At 38.8% G+C, this 25,836-nt stretch overlaps 1 protein-coding gene across 1 annotated transcript in view; it reads left to right on the plus strand.

Moving 5' to 3' along the window:
- Window positions 1-19,153, plus strand: part of AQP9 (aquaporin 9) — a 58,443-nt gene extending 39,290 nt beyond the window's left edge. The window contains exon 6 of the mRNA XM_063449105.1: window positions 18,774-19,153. Coding sequence (XP_063305175.1) covers window positions 18,774-19,089 — 316 coding nt within the window. The 3' untranslated portion in view covers window positions 19,090-19,153. The remainder of the gene's footprint in view (window positions 1-18,773) is intronic.
- The last annotated feature ends 6,683 nt before the right edge of the window (window positions 19,154-25,836 follow it).

Below are 25,836 nucleotides of genomic sequence, written 5' to 3' on the forward strand. Positions count from 1 at the left end.
ACAATTTATTGAATAACCCTGTCATTTGTAGATGTCTTTCTTTACCAGCATCTGTCCTCTCTCCTGTAGTGTGACACTCATTCTCCACGATTTCTGTATCTCAATTTCTAGTTATGTGCATGTGTTCTAATCTCTCAGTTTCGTCATTTCTCTTTCTCTACTCTCTGTTTTTTTGGGGGGGGGGGGTGGGGGGGTTTAAAGATCGGACAAAGTACACATGGTCACATAGCAAAAAAAGGACTGAAAAATTGTTCAGTAATCAGGAACCAAACAACAAGTAGTGCTAAGGAAAAGTACCACATTAAAAAAAGAAGAAAATAGAAAACAAAAGAGGAGATATTTCCATGTGACTTTGGAGACTATAAGTTCCAACCAAAGTGCCCCATGCACTATAATGGTTTGTTAATTGAGTTTGGTGTAATTTATTTTCAAAATAAACACAATGTCTGAACGCTAATACAGACTACAGGGCGCCACAATCACTAAGACATATAATAGTATAATTCAGGATAATCCCATAAATGAAAAACAATCCGTGGAAATATGAAGTCCACTTTATTTAAAACAGTAATACCCAAAAGTGCAACATGCACAATGCGTATAAAATAACAATAATTAAAAGTAAATATACAGCCAAATTGGTCAAGAACCCCTAAGGATAGCAGCTATAAACATACAAGAAGCTTGAATTATAGTAAAGTGCCAAGTGCTGAAGTGCAAAAATGCAAGATGTCAATGATATTGCTCCATGAGCTAAAGACAGCATAAGGTACACAAATACTATAAATTAAAGTGCATGTAGAGAAAAGACTGCTATACCAAAAAATGCAGGGATCTTGTGGATGCTCAACGCGTTTCGTCGATATTGAAGCTCCTGAGGAATATCCTCAGCCATACAGAGACTGCTCACTATCCATTTTTATACTTTTGTCTTGTCTTCAGATTTTCTTTTTAATGTATTTCTCTGCCACTGTATTTACTTCATCTTCCTTTAGTCTATTTTCTAATTTTTGTCCACTTTAATACATTTTTTGAGAAATAGGTTTGTGCAGCTAATTTTTATTTAATTGTGGTTTTAAGGTACCAGAACAAAAGATGAGTTAGACAAAGAGGTATGTGTGGATGTGAGGGTCTCTTGTTCCACTAATTTCACTTGTAGACCATTTAGGAGAAATACTATGATTTGCCAAACTAACACATGGTAGATCCCGCTTTCTGGTACCCATAGTCACAATTGTATTTAAGTGACAGCATTATCACTAATTCCACATACGTTGACAAAATAACTCGTTTTCAAGAAAGGATTGAAACATGGAGAACTACTTGAATCAACAAAACCGTTGCTATATCTTTAGATGTGTACTTGTTCTATTGATTATTGTTTTATTTTATTTTTTATTATGTGTACTGCTGCTTTATTGGGTTCTAAGATGTCAGTTCAGCTGTTATGTCTGTTTTGAGATTGAAACACATATATACTCCTGAAAATAAATTAAATAAGAATTTCTGTTGTCTAATATAATAAAATAAGAGAATGAAATAAAAAAATAATTGTGTTTATTTGTATGGATATTAATTATAAACCAAGAAAATTAGTTAATTGGAAAACACAATGGTTAAGAGGTCACTCATTTAAACTTGAAGAAAGGAGATTTTACCTATGGCAGACAGTTCTTTATAGTAAGAAAACTAAAGATGAGGAATTTTCTGCCTAAAGAGATTGTTTTTAGATTCTGTGCAGATTTATAAAAATCATCAGGGTGATATTTTTTGAAAAGCAATATATTCAAGGATATAATAACATGTGGGGTAACAACTTGTTAATCCAAGTAGATGTTTGACTGCCACTTTGGTCAAGGAGGAGGTTTTCCCAATTTTAAGAAAGCACAAGTGGAAATCCCCTGAAACAGTCTTTTTTCACCTTTGTTTTCCAACATTTGTTATGCATCTCCAAGCAGTAATACATTCTGGAGGGCATGTATGAAGGGTCATTTACAGATATTTTTCAGCTAGGGGCAAAGCCAAAACCTCAAATGCCATGTAATTATGTCATAACAAGATCTCATACACCATAATCAATTTATATTTAAATGATATGTGAACATCCATTACTTTGCCCTTTTCACTGCTCATACCCACCTTCACTCAATACAAAATGCATCATTCCAATCCACTCATTCACTTGCCACAGCTCTGCTTTGCCCCCTGAAGATCTTCACAGCTATTCATAGAGAGGCAATGGGAAGCAGGGTATATGTACGGAAATTTCCACATTGTGCCTGCAATGCATTTCACAGAGAAGTACAGAAAATCACCACTTCTCTTGAAATAACCACTTTTATGAAGTGTAAAAGCGAGAACACTCGGTTAACTGCGAAAGCACTTGAAGTAAGCTAAAATGCCTTAGGGGCCTTTAATAGCCTTGCCGTTAGCGCAATGTCAAACCTCCATATTCTCCTACACTAATGTCAGATTATCTATCTATCTAATTTATCTATCAAATAGCTGATCAAGATTTTTCTTCCAATTTGATTATTTCAGCGGCCTTTAAAAAAGTGGTCTCCAAGACCTTTGTGAATATCTGATTGGTGACAAACTTGGTGATAAATATATAACTGGAGGTTAACACAAGGTCACAATAATAGTACAGCATTATCACAAGCAGTGCCATGAACAAATATTTAAATGAATAGCCCTCAGTTAAACTGGCAACGTGTGGTTTTCACAGAGAAGAAAAGTGTAAAACTCTTAACAAAATAAACATTAAGAAGAGAATCCATCAGTGCTGAATGGATGAAGAAATGCGTATTACAAATGTTAAAACAAGTGATAATAAATCTTTGCTACATAAACTAAATGATTTCTGGCTCCACTGTAGCTTTAATCCTCTGCAACAGCACCATCTAGTGGCAATTAGTGATCATTAAACGTTTTAAAACTTTTAAAACTTGATTATATGTTACCACTGACATAAATATACACTGATCAGCCACAATATTAAAACCACTGACAGGTGAAGTGAATAACATTATATTAATACAATGGCACCAGTTAAGGGGTGGGGTATATAAGGCAGTAAGTGAACAATCACTTTCATTTCAGGAAAAATGTAAATCAGGAAAAATGGGCAAAGAAAAGATATGAGTGAATTCGACAAGATCCAAATAGTGATGCCCTAGACAACTTCAAACAGGCAACTGTTGTGGGATATGCAGTGGTTAGTACCTAAAGTAAAGAACAAGTGAAATAGGTGCTGACCAATATCCTATAAAATTTAAAAATACAATTTTATACAATCAAATAAAGCAGCACCTTTAAAATGTAATAGTTCATAAAAGTACACGCTAACTAAATTCAAAGAAAATGAAAAAAGGTACGCTGTGAATTTTTCTAAAACGTGACAAATCACTCAAAACTCTTATAAGTGCAAATCGTATAAGTGCATTATGCAAAAAAAATACTACAAATTCTGCATAAAGTGCCAATAGTTTGTGCAAAAGAAAATACAGTTGCAATAACATTAAATGAAGTGCAATTCCACTAGTGCACACAGTTTAACCAAAACAACACTTACACTGGACTTATTTTTGTGTATTTGTATTCACTTCTGTATCACACAGCCATAGAAACATAAACTTAGAAACATAGAATGTGACGGCAGATAAGAACCATTCAGCCCATCTAGTCTGCCCAATTTTCTAAATACTTTCATTACTCCCTGGCCTTATCTTATAGTTAGGATAGCCTCGTGCCTATCCCACGCATGCTTAAACTTCTTTACTGTGTTAACCTCTACCACTTCAGCTGGAAGGCTATTCCATGCATCCACTATCCTCTCAGTAAAGTAATACTTCCTGATATTATTTTTAAACCTTTGCCGCTCTAATTTAAGACTATGTCCTCTTGTTGTGGTAGTTTTTCTTCTTTTAAATACAGTCTTCTCCTTTACTATGTTGATTCCCTTTATGTATTTAAATGTTTCTCATCATATCCCCCCTGTCTCGTCTTTCCTCCAAGCTATACATGTTAAGATCCTTTAACCTTTCCTTGTAAGTTTTATCTTGCAATCCATGAACCAGTTTAGTAGCCCTTCTCTGAACTCTCTCTAAAGTATCAATATCCTTTTTCTACAAAAAAAAAGCAACATATATATACTGCTGCATATGAAATCTTCTTTCCACTAGTCTCAATGGATACTCTTATGTTGCCTGTACAGTTATGTTAATGGAAGACTATCAGAGACTCTTCCTCAATATTAAGTACTATTTAATACAGTTCTGTATACCGGCTTAAGAACTTTTGAATATTTGAGACGTCATTTGAAATACTTTATTGCTTAAGTAGATATTCCTGTGGTTTTGACACTTGACTTACTTCTTGAAGATTTATGTTTTTGTTTGTTTTATAATTTGTTCTAAGTATAAATTATTAATAGCTCAGAAATACAGTAACTCTCTTCTTAACTTCAATACTGATTTGCTCATTGAGAAGTTCTTGTTCATCAAAAATGATTACCCTGTGGTAATCATCCTGTCTTAACCTACCCTGTCTTAAATAAATTGAGTCTTTGTCAAAGCCTGTTTTATTAAAAATTGAAAAATATTTTTGAGACACCACACCTTAAAGATAAACATTTATAATGTTGAGTAAAAGATGTTTAGCAAATAAGGGCAGTTTAAATGCTCAGCTTGAACTTAATTATTTAGCAAATGCTTTTTTCAAATATGACTGAAATTAATAAATGTATATACTAATCGCTGCAATAAAATATGAAAGTAGACTTGTGCATTTGATTTCAAATGAATTGCAATTAATAGGAAAGTAGGGCTTCAAAGAAAAGATGATTGACAGGAAAAAAAGATGACTGATGTTTAGGGAATAGCCACTAAATGTAATTTTATTCACAGATCAAGTGATCAAGTAACTATACATAGGAAAACTCTTAATAAAAAAGGTATCATGACATACTGCAATACTCTTTATATTGTATAGTGACATTATATAATATACATTTATCCCCTTCCCGACCGCGGACGTACCAGGTACTGGCGACAAAAAAACAGTCGTTAACGACTCCATCACTTACTGCGATGTGGGGACTTGCCATGCGGGGTCCTCGCGATCACATGGCCGGAGTAGCCGGCTTGTGCAGTGCCTGTAGGGGGTCTGCCTGAGCTCTCAGGCTGTCCTCCTCATGCCTGCAAATAAGTTTAAAAAGTCAATAAAAGTTATTAAAAAGTTTAATAAAGTTAATAAAAGTACTTAGAATATATATATATATATATATATATATATAAAACATGGGGGATGGTTGCACTCACCTGAACATGCTTAAATGTTTCATATTTGGGAGTCTAGCCAACTCCTTGGTTTTGCACCCCTCCCTGTTACAGGTGCCTCATCTCAGGTCCCTATTTAGCCTTGTACTGCAGAGAGCCTCAGATGGATTTTTTCCCAAGTAAGTGGGTTATTCTCATAAGAGCAGACATTAGACTGTGAGAGTAGGACCTTCCAAAGATGGGTTACATTGACGTTGTGGCAGGCTTATGCAATGTATGATCATATAATGTAACTAAATCCCCATTATTATTATTATTATTATTATTATTATTTTGCCTAGATTAGGTGTTTTTAAAAAAAACTTTTAAAAACTAATAAAATCTGTCAACATTGAAGTTGCTGTTTAGTAGATAGGAGAGTGCGCTGGATCTTGTGTATTGTTTATTATATATATATATATATATATATATATATATATATAAAAAATTACTAAAAATCAGTATGGCACTATCAGTATTCCCATCCAATATTCTAATAAAGAAAAATATCAAGGTACAAACCTGTGATATATATAGAGAGAACAATGATAAGGTGCACTCTTGGATTTGAAAAAATATAATTCGATTTATTGTGCAAAAAATGGTGTTCAAAAGATCGATGTTTCGACCTCTAAAAGCTCTTTCTCAAGATCAGAACCGGTTCTGATCTTGAAAAATACCTTTTAGAGGTTGAAACGTCGATGTTTTGAACACTATATATATATATTTATATATATATATATATATATATATATATATATATATATATATATATACAGTGTACTTTTATATACACATACACAATCCATTATTCTAAGTGTATTTTAATATTAATATACATATAATTATATATATGTTAATATTAAAATACACTTAAAATGATGTTAATTTTATTTATTTATATATATATATATATATATATATATATATATATATATAAAACATAAAAATAATAAATAAATAAATTAAATTTAAAAACATTAAATTAAATTAAATATTTATTTTTTTTAATTACCGGTTTAAATTTGTTGTACCTGTATTTTGATATTAACATTCATATATATTTAAATAAAAATACATTTAGAATGACATTATAAATACATATATCCCCTTAACGATCTCGGATGTACTAGGTACGTCTGACAAAAAACGGTTGTTAAGGTACGTCTGAGGCAAATAGAAGCCCTGGACTTACCTGAACCGGTGATCCACGGCGATCCCGGTTGGAGGAGACTGCCTGAGACCCCAGCAGTACCCTTGCAGCACCATGATCACATGGCCGCAATAGGAGTCTATGGAGCTTCAAGCAGGGGGACTGTCTGAGCTGTCAGGCAGTCCCCCAGGTTGCTAAAAAGTAAAAAAATATATAAAAATAAATAAATATATAAACAAAAGACTGGACATAACCCATTTTGAATACCCTGGGCTTTTTCAAATGGTATGTCAGGTTGGGGTTAATTTTAATTTCTGGGCTGCCATACCGTCTCAAAGGCAACATAGCCAGTCTGTGTGTGTGTGTGTATGTATATATATGCACACACACACACACTTTTATTTCCTTTATATGTGTAATATTAAATTAAAGCATTTTATAATACATTATACATATTTAATGCAAATATATGATTTCATTATAAGTGTACTTTGAGATATATAAACATATATCTCAAAATACACTTAAAATGAAATCATATATATGCATTATATATGTATAATATATTATAAAATGTTTTACTTATTTTTTAATATATTATACATATATAGAAAAATTAAGTGTGTATATATATATATATATATATATATATATATATATATATATATATATATATAAATAGTAAGTCTGGCACTCAATCCTGAAAAAATAATAAACAAAAGAACTTACACCAAGGTGTTGCTCTGCGCTGGATATATCAAATGTAACAAAGATGAGAGCACTCAGTGGATTTTCAAGTCAAAATAGTGTACTCAAAATGTTGCCAATGTGGATCAACGTTTCGACCATCTTGATAAAGACCTTTTTGGTCGAAACGTTGATCCACATTGGCAACATTTTGAATACACTATTTTGACTTAAAAATCCACTGAGTGCTCTCATCTTTGTTACATTTTTTATATATATATGTATATATATATATACACACACACACACACACAGACAGACCCCTAACCCTAACCACCACAACCACTTACAAATCTAGGGTTAGGGTTAGGGGTAGGGTTGGGGTTGGGGGTATGGTTAGGGGTAGGATTAGGGTTAGGGTTTAGGGTTAGGGGTAGGGTTATGGGGTAGAGTTAGGGGTAGGGTTAGGGTTGGGTTAGGGGTAGGGTTAGAGTAGGGTTAGGGGTAGGGTATGGGGTAGGGATAGGGTTAGATTCCTGTTATTATTACCATAATTTTGCCTCCCTCTCTTGTTTTGCCCCTTTTCAGAAATCCAAAGCACTTCGGCACTTTGGCAATTCGGCTCTTCGGCAATTCGGTTTGGTTCGGCACTTCCGAAATTTGGCACTTCGGAAATTCGGCAATTCGGACGCATCCAAATGTCTAAATTGACTAAATTCTTCCGAATTTACATTCGGAACGAAACAAATTGCACATGTCTAATTTATTACATATAGAGGAGTTCACTCGTGAAACATAGCTGTTATTATTAATCCTGTTTACAATTGCACATTTTATAGGTTATTCATTGTCCGCTCCTCAATCTTAGCACACATTTTACATGAGTCAATTTCTATCTAATTTCTTACTTTGGCTGTGCTTCATCATTCGAGAGCTAGGGGATTTTAAATGAATGCAGACATTGCAAAATATTAAATGGTTAGGCAGTTGCTGTCTAAAAGAAGCACATGCCTGTTTTGCAATATAGTAGAGGACATTGCACCTAGAAAGCAGTCTGTTTGCTCAAACATTTAGAAATTAAAGGTCGCATTTTGGCTGAATTGATAAGGAAAATATATGCTGCTTTAAAGCAAGATGGCGGATTAAAAGACTTTTGTTCTTTTTACTAGAACACTACCTCTAAATGTTTATATAATTCCACTCACATTTAACCAAAGCCTTTAAACTGGTAAATATAGTTTCTAATAACTCTTTACATTATTATATTTCCTAGATATTGTCTTTATGAGTTGCATATATTTAGAAACTTTAAGGGTAATGCCTAGTTAAAAATTACCCCTATTTTTGCACCTGATAGAAGAAACAATACTTCCCCTTTAAAATGTCTCAATGCTACTGCACTTTACCAAACGTTTCAATTGCAGACAGACCATACTTCTTTAGAATGTGGCTTCACCAATCAGGATCCTTTCATTCTAAGGGTGAAGGGGGAGCTCTTATCCTTAAACTCCTATCTAGCATAATCCAACATCACATAGGTAGAGTGTAACTGCTCTATAAATTGATTGCAGCCATACTAAGACTATCAGTTTATACCTTGGCTCTCCGCTTAGTCACGGCACTTTCTGCACCAACTTTGCAATAAAGTAGAGTTGTGATTACTATTAAAATTGATTTATTTATTTTTTTTCCTTCAGAGTGTACACTGATCAGCCACAACATTAAACCCACCTGCCTAATATCGTATAGGACCCTTCTTGTTGACAACACAGCCTTGATGCATCGAGGCATGGACTCCACAAGACTTCTGAACATGTCCTTTGATATCTGGCACCAAGATATTATTTCCAGCACAATCGGATTGAGATCTGGGGAATTTGACAACACCTTGAGCTGTTTGTCATGTTTCTCAAATCATTCCTGAGACATTTTTGAAGTGTGACAGGGTGCATTATCCTGCTGAATGAGACCAGTGCCATGAGGGAGCACCATTACCATGAATGGGTGCACTTGGTCTGCAACAATCTTTAGATAAGTTGTATGTGTCAACGTAGCATCCACATGAATGCCAGGACTCATGTTTTCCCCAGCAGAACATTGGTCAGAGCATAACAATGTCTCAGCTGGCCTGCCTTCTTCCCATAGTGTATCCTGCTGCCATCTCTTCCTCGGGTAAACAACACATACACACTCGGCCATCTACCTGATCTAAAAGAAAATATGATTCATCAGACCAGACAACCTTCTTCCATTACTCCATGGTCCAGTTCTGATGCTTGCAGTAGCTCTTCTGTGTGATTGGACCAGACAGGCTAGTTTTTGCTCCTCATGTGATGTGCATCATTGAGTCTTGGGTACCCATGACCCTGAGGCCAGTTCATTGGTTGTCCTTCATTGCACCACAATTGGTAGGTACTAGCCCCTGCATACTGTGAACACTGTTTTAGAGATGCTCTGACCAAGTCATCTAGCCATTACCATATGGCCCTTGCCAATGTTAGTGAAATATTGTTGCTTACCCATTGTTTCCAACACCATAAATTCAAATACTGACTGTTCACTTGCTGCCTCATACATCCCACCCCTTGAGAGGTGCCATTATAACAATATAATTAATGTCATTCACTTCCCCTCCAGTGGTTTTCATTTTGTGGTTGATCTGTGTATATACCACATATACTATACAAATACTGTTTATTTATTTTTTTCAATTAAAGTGAGAACTGTCAAGAATTTAAAGTGAATTAAATTTAATAAAGATAAAGTTAATACCAAAATAGCTGAAATAAGGAAAACAAAATCTAAGTCAGCTATGCTTCCAGTTTGGCTATTTTGGTTTAAATGTTCAAACCCACCTGAATTCACTTTGAATTCCTAACATTTCATACTTTAGTGAATAACCCTGATACTGTTACTAGAGGGGTCCACAGGGGCTGAAGTCTCCAATGTAGACCTGTAAAGTCCTGAGTGTAAGCATTTCAGTATATGATTACACAGTCCTGGAAACCTTAAGGACAATGATGGTGTTTTATTACTGCCATTTTGAATCAATCTACTTCTGGTCACTTGACAGAGGCACGCCAATGCACACTATCTGCAACCAGAGACGGGAGAGCACAAGGAGTCTTCTAAGAAGCTCCTTCTTTCTTCTCTCATAGACCTATCTCCTGTGGCGGCAGAGGTATAACTAGAGACCACGGGGCCCCGGTGCGAAAATTGCTCTGCCCCCCCCATACATCTCCCCTCCGCCACCCCACAGATATACACACACACAGACACACAGACACAATGTTCAAACCCACCTGAATTCACTTTGAATTCCTGACATTTCATACTTTAGTGAATAACCCTGATACTGTTACTAGAGGGGTCCACAGGGGCTGAAGTCTCCAATGAAGACCTGTAAAGTCCTGAGTGTAAGCATTTCAGTATATGATTACACAGTCCTGGAAACCTTAAGGACAATGATGGTGTTTTATTACTGCCATTTTGAATTAATCTACTTCTGGTCACTTGACAGAGGCACGCCAATGCACACTATCTGCAACCAGAGACGGGAGAGCACAAGGAGTCTTCTAAGAAGCTCCTTCTTTCTTCTCTCATAGACCTATCTCCTGTGGCGGCAGAGGTATAACTAGAGACCACGGGGCCCCGGTGCGAAAATTGCTCTGCCCCCCCATACATCACATACACCGACTGACCCATACACATACACCGACTGACCCATACACATACACCGACTGACCCCTACACACACACACACACACAGACTGACCCATACACAAACAGACACATAGATACACACACACATACTGCCCCTACACAGATTGACCCATACACACACACAGACCGCTCCCCCAAACAGACTGACCCATACATACAAAGACTGACCCCCCCACACACAGACTGACCCATATACACAAACGCATATCCACACAAACACACACAGACTGCCCCCACACACAGACTGACCCATACACACACACACACACACACAGACTTCTCTCCCACACAGACTGACCCAAACATACACAGACTGACCCCCCCCACACACAGACTGACCCACCACACACAGACTGACCCATACACACACAGACTGAGCCATACACACACACACACATGCTGACCCATACACGACCCATACACACACAGACTGACCCCCACACAGACTGACCCCCCCACACACACACATAGACTGACCCATACACACACACACAAAGACTGACCCACACACACACAAACTGACCCACACATACAGACTGACCCATACACACACACAGACTGAGCCCCCCACACACACAGACTGATCCACCCCACTCAAAGTGACGCATACACATAAACTGAAACCCCACACACAGATCCCCCACTCACAGACTGATCCCCACACCTACCTATACATACAGAGACTGAACCCCACACACACAGACTGACCCACCACACACACAGAGACTGAGCCCCCCCATACACACACAGACTGAGCCCCCCCAAACACAGACTGATCCACCCCACACACACAGACCCATTCACACACACAGACTGACCCATACATACACACACACACACACTCAGACAGAGACTCACCCCCTCACACACAGACTGACCCATGCACACACAGACAGACTGACCACCCACACACAGAGACTGAACCACACACACTGACTCACACTTACCAGCAGCTGCCTGGATGCCTCTGTGAAGAGCTCAGCTTCCTCTCCCTGTCTCTCCCCTGTGCTGCTCTCTGTGACACAAGAGGAAGTCCTCCCAGCACAGTGCCCCCTCTGGCCGCACGTGGGAAAAGGGTTTCACAGTGACAGTGCTGCTGCAGCTTGTAAAGGGAGACTCAGTGCTCCCAACTTCAATTTAAATTGGGGGGGCAAAAGGGGCGGGCCATGGCCCCCTCTGCCCCCCTAGCGATGTCCCTGTACCTAGCCTCAGCCATTTTGTGTGTCTCTTATGTCCCCTAGGCCCTTTGTGTATTTGTTACTTCCCCTATCCTCTTTATTTTATCTCCCCTCCCCCTTTTTGTGTCTCTTTTCCCCAGTCCCTCAGTGTCTCTTCCCTAGCGTCTTTGTGTCACTCTTTCTTACCCAAGTTCCTTTTTGTGTCTCATTTTCTCCTTCTCCAGCCTTTCTGTGTGTCTTTTTCTCCTCTTTCCAGCCCCTCTATGTGTCTCTTTCCTCTCAGACCATTTGTGTGTCTCTTTCTTCACCAGTTCCTTTTGAGTGTCTCTTTTCCCCTTCTCCAGTACCTCTGTGTGACTTTTCCCTTTCAACAGATTGTGTTTGTGTCATTTTTCATCTTCCCCAACATTTTGTGTGTCTCTCACCCCAGCCATTTGTATGAGTGTTTTTATCCCACAGCCCTTTGTGTGTGACTCTTTCAGCTTTCCCCCAGCCCCTCTGTATGTCTTTTTTCCCTGTGCATTCCCTGTTTTCCCCCTGACTCCCCAAATGAAGACACACAAATTGAGCTTTGGAGAGAAAGAGATACACAGAAGGGCATCAAAGAGCCACAGAGGAGCTTGGGAAGGGGGCAAAAGAGATAGACAAGGGCTTGGGTGGAGACACCCAAAGGGTCTGGGGGACACAAAGAGACACAGAGGGGATGGGCAAAGGGCAAAAGTGACAGACCTGGACTTAGAAGAACAACACCCAGAAGGGCTGGGGGCCTCAAAGAGACGCAGAGAGGCTGGGGAAGGGGCAAAAGAGGCAGATCGAGGCTTTAAATAAACCTATTAGGTTTTAGTCATTTCAACTAAAATTTACTGGAGATTTAGTCGACTAAAACTAGATTAGAAATAAAACAATTCAGATGGCTAAAATATAAATAAAACTAAAAGGGCTTTTTAGTCAAACGAATATGACTAAAACTAATTTGAAATTAAATTAACACTGGTTAATGGGCTATTTATACTAGGTGCTTTGGTGGGGTTACCTAACCATGCACAGTTTCCCAACTTTAAATATCTGAGGTAATCAGGACTCCCGCGCTCTGCACGACTGTCCTGATTACCTGGTTGGCTGAAATGCTGCTGCTGTGCATGAGCTGCACAGCACAAGTGTTTTATCAGCTCTGGCAGTTAATCTCACAAAGGCTGCTACATAAACAGTAGCTTTGCCAGGTGGTTATACTCATTCCTAAGACAAAGAGAGTTTGCAGATCATAGATTCCTGCAAACTCTGTTATATAGAACTGGAAGCTGTTGTTTTTTTTTTTTTATTTGCTTGTTTTTGTGATTTACAAAATGCGCCCCTATGCAAATGTATTTTTTTCTCTTATGTCACTCCGTGTGATTTACACCCTGTGATGTCATGACAATACCCGTGTGTGTTTGTAAAAGGGCACACCTCTATTGAATGGCAGATTGTTGCTCTCATGTAATAAATAAATACAATGTAATTAGCTGACAGGAGAGCTCACACTTAGCAACACTAACGCTAACACAGAGCTAGACTTCTAATAGACAGCAAGACACCAAATCAGGTATGGCCTGAGTACTCACAAGCTATATTATGTAATGTATTTTAATATTATAAAGTAAAACTGACATATATATATAATATATATATATATATATATATATATATATATATATATATACACATATAAAAATGTAATTATAGAGCAATTTATTTAATCTACCGTATATCATTAGCTAAAGGATATATAGCGATATAAATGAACGTGGATAAACATTACAATATCTATTTATTAAAACCGCTGAAAGGACTTCATTTCTCCAAATATTTGCTAGGGGAAACCCATTCGACTATTTGCAAAAGGAAAGTTCATTTATATCAGGTGTATTTGCACTTTTTCCATTTGGCTGTTGTTGGATTAGATATTAAATGCACTTCAATTAGTGAAAAAATAGAAAGTGCTACCACACCTGTGTGCAAATTCCCCTCTTACCCAAGATCAAATTTCAAAAGAGTGAAAACATTCTATTTTGGACAATAACCCCAAAACAGTTGAGTGAAGTGCTAAAGTAAGATTTTAGTGAATCTCATATATAACAGAAAATAATAAAATATATACAATAGCAACTAAATAAAAAAACAAAAATAGTTTTAGAGCCTTTAGGAACAGGCTCTAAACTCTCGCCCTTTGTGCCTTTGGGTAGCACACCACCACTCTCCACAGATCCCTCTAGATATGATGCAGAAATGGAATATAAAATGATAGTGTGGTATATATTGCAGTCTAGTGAATATCAACACAAAGTTGAAAACTGCTTACCTGGTATACAGCCTTAATGAAACCGGCTCTGAGTTAAAACAGAACTGTGCCTAATTAGAAGGGGTGGGGGAATTCATGCAGAAAATAAAGTTTCCGGTCTCAAAATGTGGATAAAATTTGTAGAAATTATAAAAGCACTTATTGTGATAAAATAAAAAAATAAAAAAATAACCATATGAAGTCCTTTCGAACTCCTCCAGAACGCGTTACATCTGCAACAGGCTTTATGGACTTCAATACTGCACTCTTCTGTGTCCAATCTTTTCAATCTGCTGCACGTCCTCATTTAATGTGCTCACATAACCCCTTATGGCCCTAAGTGCTATCTTATTGAAGCATATTTTTTGGCTTGCTATGAGTGAAAATACCAACTAAACAGAAAGTAAAGATGACAAATCCATCTTCAGTTCACTTCCTCAGCTTCCCCTACCAGTTAGAACTTTCTGAATTTTATTTCCTTAATGGCCGTTATATAAATATCATCTCCAGATCTCACCCTCCAGTACTTTCTTATGAGATTTAGATTGAAAGATCGAGAAATGGAGTATTAAAAAGGGAGATAATTAATTGTTATCCTATACTGATGTAAGTTCCGTTATGGTAGCGTAATAACATTTTTCAGAATCAAGGCGGAATTCCATGAAAGAAGCACTGTTAATTTGTGACCTACACGAAATACAGAGGGCAGGATTAACTCAAAGACAAAATAAGAGTAAAAAGAATGGTGTATACAGGGAGTGCAGAATTATTAGGCAAATGAGATTTTGACCACATCATCCTCTTTATGCATGTTGTCTTACTCCAAGCTGTATAGGCTCGAAAGCCTACTACCAATTAAGCATATTAGGTGATGTGCATCTCTGTAATGAGAAGGGGTGTGGTCTAATGACATCAACACCCTATATCAGGTGTGCATAATTATTAGGCAACTTCCTTTCCTTTGGCAAAATGGGTCAAAAGAAGGACTTGACAGGCTCAGAAAAGTCAAAAATAGTGAGATATCTTGCAGAGGGATGCAGCACTCTTAAAATTGCAAAGCTTCTGAAGCGTGATCCTCGAACAATCAAGCGTTTCATTCAAAATAGTCAACAGGGTCGCAAGAAGCGTGTGGAAAAACCAAGGCGCAAAATAACTGCCCATGAACTGAGAAAAGTCAAGCGTGCAGCAACATCACTGGAGTGCCCAAAAGCACAAGGTGTGCAATACTCAGAGACATGGCCAAGGTAAGAAAGGCTGAAAGACGACCACCACTGAACAAGACACACAAGCTGAAACGTCAAGACTGGGCCAAGAAATATCTCAAGACTGATTTTTCTAAGGTTTTATGGACTGATGAAATGAGAGTGAGTCTTGATGGGCCAGATGGATGGGCCCGTGGCTGGATTGGTAAAGGGCAGAGAGCTCCAGTCCAACTCAGACGCCAGCAAGGTGGAGGTGGAGTACTGGTTTGGGCTGGTATCATCAAAGATGAGCTTGTGGGGCCTTTTCGGGTTGAGGATGGAGTCAAGCTCAACTCCCAGTCCTACTGCCAGTTTCTGGAAGACACCTTCTTCAAGCAGTGGTACAGGAAGAAGTCTGCATCCTTCAAGAAAAACATGATTTTCATGCAGGACAATGCTCCATCACACGCGTCCAAGTACTCCACAGCGTGGCTGGCAAGAAAGGGTATAAAAGAAGAAAATCTAATGACATGGCCTCCTTGTTCACCTGATCTGAACCCCATTGAGAACCTGTGGTCCATCATCAAATGTGAGATTTACAAGGAGGGAGAACAGTACACCTCTCTGAACAGTGTCTGGGAGGCTGTGGTTGCTTCTGCACGCAATGTTGATGGTGAACAGATCAAAACACTGACAGAATCCATGGATGGCAGGCTTTTGAGTGTCCTTGCAAAGACAAGTGGCTATATTGGTCACTGATTTGTTTTTGCTTTGTTTTTGAATGTCAGAAATGTATATTTGTGAATGTTGAGATGTTATATTGGTTTCACTGGTAAAAATAAATAATTGAAATGGGTATATATTTGTTTTTTGTTAAGTTGCCTAATAATTATGCACAGTAATAGTCACCTGCACACACAGATATCCCCCTAAAATAGCCAAAACTAAAAACAAACTAAAAACTACTTCCAAAAATATTCAGCTTTGATATTAATGAGTTTTTTGGGTTCATTGAGAACATGGTTGTTGTTCAATAATAAAATTAATCCTCAAAAATACAACTTGCCTAATAATTCTGCACTCCCTGTAGAAACAAATTTGCCAACCAACTATTAAACTTGTAAAAGTACAGACCTGCTGTAGAAGAGACAAGTGAAAGTCCAAAAATGTCCATGAAGGGCCAAAATCCCAACCTTGGGCAAGTTGGGCAGCTATAAATGTTATATATTTTAATGGGAGAGGACTGGATACCTCAAGCTAAAGGTATTTGTTGTTTAGGGTGACTGGAGTCCAAAAATATAATATTATTTGTATCTTAAAGACCCATTTTTAAAGACTTTGGATTTAAACAAGTTTTCTAATTATAGGCTGTTACTTTTACTATGTAATATAGCATTCTATGATTATGTTTTCATATATTTTACAATGTTCAATTTTTTTATATATATTTATATTGTTGTGGATGGAAAAACCCCCGCCCTGTTACCCTTTTTAATTCTGTATCCTTTACATTTTTTCTTGTTTACAAATTTGAAAAAGTTTAATAAAAATTATTTGAAAAGAAACAAGAAACTAATGTTTAAGGCTGAGGATATCTTCATGGATAGGACCGATAGAACAAAGCTGATTCGTTTGTTAGAATAAAAAACAAATGTGAACATAGGGGTTCAATGTTAATACAATGTTAAACAAAAATCTGCACACCAGTCAAGCCATAAGACTTGCTTTTCCCACAGAAATTACAAATCTGCAGTGATGTCACTACCGCAGATTTTTTTTTAAAATTATTTTTATTTTATTATTTATATAGCACCATCACATTCCGTAGTGCTGTATAATGGGTGGACTAACAGACATGTAATGGTAACCAGACAACTGGGCATATAGGAACAGAGGGGTGGAGGGCCCTGCTCCATAAGCTTACATGCTAGAGGGAGTGGGGTATAGTGACACAAAGGGTAAAAGTAGGGGTATGAAGTAGGTTGTTAGAAAAGTATTCATTGAGGGCTTAGTAGGTCATTTTTGACAATTGCAGGGGAAGAGTCATGGGGTGTGGGGGATAAAAACCTGCTAACAGTTTAATTGAGATGCTTAATTGAAGAAGTGAGTTTTCAATGATTTTTTGAATGCGTGGAGACTGGGTGAAAGTCTCATGGAGAAGGGAAGAGTGTCCAACAGAAGAGGTGCAGCCCTGGAGAAATCTTGGAGGCGAGCATTAGAGGTGGGCGTATGGACAGAGGATATACGTAGGTCTTTGGCAGAGTGTAGGGGCCTCAACGGGACATACTTGTGTATTAGGGAAGATAGGTAGGTTGGAGCAGCATTATGTAGGGACTTGTAAGCAAGCACCAGAATTTTAAATTGAGCCCTATATCTAACTGGAAGCAAATGCAGGAACTGACAGAGCAGGGAGGCGTGGGAGGTGCGAGCGGACAGGAAAATGAGCCTCGTCGCCGCATTCATTATAGATTGCAGCGGTGCAATCTGGGAACAAGTAAGACCAGTGAGAAGGGGATTGAAGTAGTCAAGGCGAGAGAGAACAACAGCATGGACCTTTGCCACATCCGGGGTTACCTTTTTTAATAAATGGGGAGTTACTGATTGGCTTAGAGCAATTAGCTGACCGCTCTAGTCAATCAGCGGTGCCCCTGCCCAGTTGCACACCGTGCTTCCTGTAACTGAGATTCAGAAGCCGGATGCCACCTTGGGGGCCTGTAGATCCGTGCTGGAGGAAACATTTGGAGTTAAACCATTCAAGAACGGTTTAAGCCCTAAAGGTAAGAAAACACCCGGGGGTCTCCTGGCACTTTAACAACTTAATTTAGTTAAAGTTGGTATAGTGACTGGAGTGTCCCTTTAATACTCCTGTTGTAACAGTAATGCAATTCCTTTTTCTCACTGTGCACCTCACTAACCGTACAATATTGTATTTGTTTTGCTGGGCATCTTGTACAGAGGAGATGTGCCTTACATTTTCACATGGAATTTTTGGATGGTGCCAATGGAATGTGGTCTTAGAAATTGTTTCCATTGTAATCGGTGAAGTGAGCTAAAACCTGTTTGAGACGCTTATATTAAGCTTATGTCTGTTCTTGGTAAGTGCAATTCATATGAATGTTTCTTCTACATATTAAATTACAATCCTTACGTAAGCAAATTTGCCTTTGTAATATATTATCTATTCCCAGCTATTAATGAAACTTTATCTTTTATTAGCAAAATGTCCAAGAAACCATGGGGCACAATCTCAGCTAGCCCATTTCCCTTGGGCCATCAGTTGATCAGTAACAGCGAGATCGCTAAAGTAGTAGAAAGACTACATTCAAGCAAACAATGCACACGTTGTGGCCCTCCAACTCCAAGACATCAATCAAAAAGCTGTAAGATTCTCAGCCAGGAGCAACTCAATCGACTTCTGGAGCGGCTCACGCTGAACTATGAGAAGAAAGTACCAGACAGTAATAGAACTCATCAAGGAAAAATAAGAGATATGGGATTGGTAAATTCCTATGCGTGGAAGGGTTGGAACTAACATTATATTATAATTAGATAACTCATCCACAGATTGTTCGAGATGCAAGTGTGAACCTCGTTAAATAAAGAATACAATTACCTTCAATGTTAGTGTTCATTTGAATCAGAAAATATGCTTGGTATCCAACTGTTAGCTTCAATTTCAATATTATTTTACAATTATGAATATGATTAGTAATAAGGTAGTTAAGAGCATTCACCAACTTATTTTTTTTATTTATTACTATTTTGACCTGAAGACTGGAGTCAAGGAAGTGAGTGCTCACTAATCTCAAATTACGAATGCCTCCATTAATTTTTATTGTGAAACAGTTGCTTTCATAAGTGATATCTTGTTAAAATGATTCAAAACGTCATATAGCAATGTGCTTCCTTAAGCTAACTTGTAAAATGTTCTTCTAAAATAACTTTCTTCTACATATTAAATTGCAATCCTAACGTGAGCAAAACTGTGTTTGCAATAAAATACCTATCCCAAAATAGTAGGCATTGTGACATTAGTCAAACATTAAACTGACACAACGTTGGATATATGAAAGGAAATACTAGAGATTTTTCATAGGTGAAATAAAAGAAAATCATGTCATAAAATATAATACCTAGTGATAAGCAATAGGGGTATGAGTCAAACCCTAAATGTAGTTGTGACTTCATCAATGTATTGCTGAGCTGTGTTTGAAAGGCGATAAAGCATTATGCATATGGCTTTGTAAATACGTGTTGTTTTTTTATATAGCTGAAGAAGTCTATTGCACATTATGTTGTAGTACAAGTTTATGTTCGGAATTATTTCATCACAACCACGGAGATTGAAGAGCAGGACACAGCAGGTAAAGCTAGCTTTCCTACTCCAGCAGAGAGTCTGAGTTTTCCATTTACTGATTGAGATCTGAGTTTATAGAAAAATATCATAAGATAAAAGATTTCAGTTAGAAGAAAAATGTATTGCACTCATTCCATAACAATGACTGGATTTATGGATACTAAACTAACCTTACTAAAGAAAGGTTATATGGCAAGAATTAACTGTTAAACGACAACTTTATCCCCAAAACCTTTAATTTTAATATACCGTATATACTCGAGTATAAGCCGAGTTTTTCAGCACATTTTTTGTGCTGAAAAACCCCAACTCGGCTTATACTCGAGTCACTGTCTGTATTATGGTATTTACATTGCCATAATACAGACAGGGGCTGTGGGGGCTGCAGAGCGTTTACTTACCTCTCCTGCAGCTCCTGTCAGCTCCCTTCTCCTCCGCGCCGGTCCGTTCAGCACCTCGGTCAGCTCCCAGTGTAAGTCTCGCGAGAGCCGCAGGGTCATAGTGCGGCTCTCGCGAGACTTACAGTGTGAGCTGACAGAGGAGCTGCATGGACCGGCGCGGAGGAGGAGGGAGCTGACAGGAGCTGCAGGAGAGGTAAGTGCTCTCCGCCAGCCCCCCCACCCCCACTGAATTGCCAATGCCACTGGACCACCAGGGAGTGAGAGCCCCCTCCCTGCCATGTATCAAGCAGGGAGGGGGGACGAAAAATAAATAAAATAAAAATATTAAACATAATAAAATAAAAAAGAATAATTAAATAAAATGAAAAATAATAATACAAAATAATTATAAAAATAATAATAAAAAAATAATAAAATTGCCCACCCCCCACCAAGGCTCTGCAACACACACTGCATTCATACACACACTGCACTCACACACACACTGCATTCATACACACACTGCATTCATACACACACACTGCACTCATACACACACACACACACACACTGCATTCATACACGCACTGCACTCATACACAATGCATTCATACACATACTGCACTCATACACACGCACTGCACTCATACACACGCACTGCATTCATACACACACTGCACTCTTACACACACACTGCACTCATACACACACACTGCACTCATACACACACTGCATTCATACATACACACTGCACTCATACACACACACACACTGCATTCATACACACACTGCACTCATACACACACTGCACTCATACACACGCTGCACTCATACACACGCTGCACTCATACACACACGCTGCACTCATACACACACTGCATTCATACACACACTGCATTCATACACACACACTGCATTCAATATATACACACACTGTAAATAAATATTCAATTAATACAATTTTTTTAGGATCTAATTTTATTTAGAAATTTACCAGTAGCTGCTGCATTTCCCACCCTAGTCTTATACTCGAGTCAATAGGTTTGCTGCCTGTAAAAAGTAAAATACATGTGAAAGTTACAGTTTAAAATAAAATATATACTTAGATCATATATATTTATTATATATGATCTAAGTATGTATTTACACACATATACATACATACAAATGCACTGTCTAAGTGTATTTTAATATTAATATATATATAATTATATATATATATATATATATATATATATATATTTGTGGTCGTGGCCATATAGCCGTATATGAGATCATAACATATAATAACATATAATAACATAAATACCAATTAGTTGGAATTAGTCGGTTGTGGTGTGCCGAAACCGACAGAGCAGTAGGCCTGTAAAAAGTGGGCCCACCTTAGAGGGTGTTTGTAATAGAGGGAGTGGCGGGTGGGGTGACTCGCCAGACCATTGACGGTAATGTGAGAGTGGATTGGTAGCCCTTTTATAGGGAAACCAAGCCCCTCCCACAACTACAGGCCAAGCCTTTATATTTGTGGTCGTGGCCATATAGCCGTATATGAGATCATAACATATAATAACATATAATAACATAAATACCAATTAGTTGGAATTAGTCGGTTGTGGTGTGCCGAAACCGACAGAGCAGTAGGCCTGTAAAAAGTGGGCAAAAATAAATACCATAAGACATAATACGTTGACCAAACTTTATTTAGATAAGTCACAAAAAGCTAGTCTTAATTCTTTAACAGGATTGGGTATATAAAGAGTATAAGCGGAAGATTTCCAGCGTCCCATTGTTTTGATGATGTGTGGAGGTATGTGGTTAGCAGAGGCTGTGGATGCTGCCCCGATTCGGAAAGAATGACCTGAAAATTGACTAGGGTTCAAGCCGAGTCTAGTGAACAGCAATCTTACATAGAGCATAAACCTTGCTGTAGTTAGAATGTTACCGTGCAGTTCTAGCAAAGGTTGTAATGGTTGTTTGTGGAGTGATTGCAGATAATTGTCAACATTTTGTACCGGCCACCATTTGTTATGAGTAGGGTACAAAGGGATCGTAACGGTATGACCCATGGTGCTGGTTTTTGAGTGTTTGAGTATGAGTAGGTAATGGTCGTTATGTTTCTCTAAGTCCATGGTTCTTAAGTAATCAGTGGTCGTAATAGTCCTGGTTGTGAATTCGTTGGGACGGAGGAATCCATAAAAAGCTAGATATATGGCTGTCTTTATGACCGTGTTTGTCCTGGGCTCAAACGGGGAGGAATCTAACAAGTTGATTAGGGCATGAAATATATGGTTATCTATAGGTAGTCGTTTTGCTGGGACATGTGTGTCTAATTTTTTAATGCCTCTAAGAACTGTCTTGATTTGATATGATGACAAGAAACTAGTGGCTTTGGGTTGTTGAATAAGCATGTGGTGTTGAATTCCCGTGAGGTATAATTTAATAGTGTTGAATGATAGTTTTAGGTTGATGTGGCAAAAAGAAGTGAAACCCAAAATTGCTTCTATCGTAAACATGTCGTGAATGTGAAAATCCGTGATAAATTTCCTGAATATGTGAAATGCTCTGTCGTAAGTGTTTCTTGTATTTACAGAAAGTGCAAGGTGAGAAATGTGACGTGCGTGATTTAACAAGGCTTTTAATCCATTATCATGTCTGTGAAAAGTGGGGCTGGTGTTGCCAGTCTGGAAGCGGTGGGCAGTGTCGAGAAGAATTCCTGAAAACGAAATCGAGACAAGTGATCAGCACTGATGTTTGTGCACCCTGGAACGTGAATACATGTTAGAAAGAATTGACAAGTGGCTGCTACCCATGTGAGTCGTCTCAAGAGCCTCATAATTACCAGTGATGATGACCGGCCTTTATTGACAATATGGCAAGTAGCCATGTTGTCAGAATAGCACCAAACCGTGTGACCGGACCACTGGTGGCCCCAGGTAACGGCTGCTGCCACGATGGGGTACAACTCAAATAAAGCAGAGGTCTCTGTGAATTTTGTGAGAGCTGTCACCTCAGTTGGCCACGGACCCCCAAGCCATTGGTCTCCCCATATGGCTGCGAAACCTATGTTTGCTGCAGCGTCTGTCCATAGTGTAGGTGAAGTGTCTGAGTGAGGTGGTATAAACATGGCACGCCCGTTCCAAGAAGTGAGGAAAATTCTCCACATGTGCAAATCTGATGTTGCGTGGTTGTCCAATGAAATGTAAGATGTGTCTGAGGTAAATTGTGGAAATAGTGACAGCAAATGTGAAATAAATGATCTCCCTTGGGGAATGATTCTCATTGCAAAATTAAGCGATCCCAGCAATGATTGTAAATCTTTTTTTGTGCAACGACCTTGCTGTAGGTAATGGTCAATGCTTGCCAGGATACGCTCAATTTTCTCATGAGGGAGGCTAGCCTGCATGTGTACTGTATCTAGTTGTATCCCCAGAAATTGCATCTGAGTGTCAGGCCCCAGGGTCTTATGTGGGGAGACTGGGATAGAAAGTGACTCAAATAATGCCAACATGTGTCTTAAACTTGTGGGTGGAAGTGTGTTGTTCTCAATTGTGAGGAAATCGTCTAAATAGTGAATCACTGAGGGACATTTGCATATATTGAGTAACAACCAACATAAGGCCTCTGCAAATGTGTCGAAAATACGCGGGCTGCTTTTAGAGCCAAAAGTGAGGCGAGTGAAAAAATAGTATAACCCTTCCCATTTAATGCCGTGAAGGTGCCAAAGTGTAGGGTGCATAGGAAGTAATTTGAAGGCGTTCACTACATCCGTTTTACTCAACCATGCCCCTGTGCCTGCTTTAATGATAGCCCCAATGGCATGGTCGATAGTGGCGTAATGCAGTGAAAACTCTTCCGATGGTATGAGGGAATTTAAGCTGGGGACTGTAGAGGAATGTGGTGCGGATAAATCAATGATTAGCCTGGGTTTAAGTGAGTTTTTCCCCGTGACAATCCCAATGGGATTGGTTCTCCAAGAAGTAAAAGGTGGTGAGTGGAAAGGACCCAGCAAAAACCCTTGGTCCACCTCAGTTGTGATAAGTTTATGTACCAGCTGTGGGTCATCTCGTGTGGAAAGTAAGTTGTCACATTCCAGTGTGCCTGTAGGTAAGTGTATCAACCCTGTGTGAAAACCCTCCGATAGACCTGTTATGAGGTAGTCACTAAAATGTCGTGATGGGTGTAGATGTAGTAAATCAGTGAATAAGCTGAGGTTCACGCATGTGAGATAGGGTTTAGGAAAAGCTTTATTTGGGCACATTGTCTTGGAATGAGCCCTAAAACAATGTGAACAGACATGCATTAGTCTACATGAACTAAACCCACAATTGCCAGCATTAAAATTGTTGCATACTTGGGATTTCCCTAAGAAGACAATATCTCTTCCTAGTTTGTCTTTTAAACCTTTATTTGACCTTGAGGGGATAGTAGTTGCTTGGTTTTGTTCTGCCTCAGCTGTATTGGGGCAGAAATTAGTGCTGTGGGTTGCTGATGAGCATACTGCACAAGTTGGGGGCTTGAGGCCTGCAAAGTGCCTACAGAATAGCTCCGTGTCCAATTTATTCCACTTAATGCTTAAATTGAACTGAGCCAGAGCTGCGGCCACCTTTGCAGAGAAGGAACGGTGGTAATCGTAGAACGCTGTACCACCGTATTTGTGCCCCAAATCCACCAACCTGTGCATGTACGCATCCAGCTCGGCTCTTTTCCCTGGGTATACAGTGCAATATACGTCCCTATAGATGCCAAAACCTAACACAAATTCTGGTATATTCAATTTTTTATTCAGGCGAGGGTCCCTAGCTTTAAGGACTACAGAAATGTCCCCACAAGCAAAGGTCCTGTTCTCAAGGACATCCTGGGAGGCAATAAGCAATGAAGCTAGGTTAACGTCCTTGCCTTCCAGAATGTCCTTTTTAAGGTGAGCTGGGACCATGTGTGAGGGATCTATAGATTCTATGTCCCCCGTGGCTGGTGGGGTATTACCGGGTAAGGTATCAGCAAGAGGCTGAGTGGCGACCGTTGTATTTGTAGTGGAGTGAGTAGCACTACCGGCCTCCAATATGTCCAGCCTGTCAGTGATTTTCCCCATGGATGTCATAAGGGACGTCATCATTGTATGAAATGCTGGTACTTGAGACCCGCTAGGGCCCTCCCCTGCCTCGGAGTTGTCAGTGGTAGTGTTCAGAAGCCTATACAACTCCGCCTTTCTAGCTGTAGCTGGGAAAGGGATGCAGCGTCTTCTTAGTTCAGCTGTAAGACGTGGTATGGTCCACGATCTAAGGGATGCCGGGCTATTCACGTCTGTACTTGGACCAGGGGTGGTAGGCCTAGCGGGTGTGCTAGGTGGTGACAGTTCTTCAGGAATAACTGGCGTTAGTGACATAACTGAAATTATAAATATATATAGTCAGTCGTATGAATTGTTTTGTGGTTGGGTACTGGTGGGCTAACAAAATACCAAGCGGTGAAACAATTAAGCTTTTTTGAAACGTGACAGATGAGGCCCTGCTAGTTGCCAAGCGGCTTGAGAGGCACTATCTATGCG

Source organism: Pelobates fuscus, chromosome 3 (assembly GCF_036172605.1).
Source record: "Pelobates fuscus isolate aPelFus1 chromosome 3, aPelFus1.pri, whole genome shotgun sequence".
In the NCBI taxonomy this organism is placed as follows: Eukaryota; Metazoa; Chordata; class Amphibia; order Anura; family Pelobatidae; genus Pelobates; species Pelobates fuscus.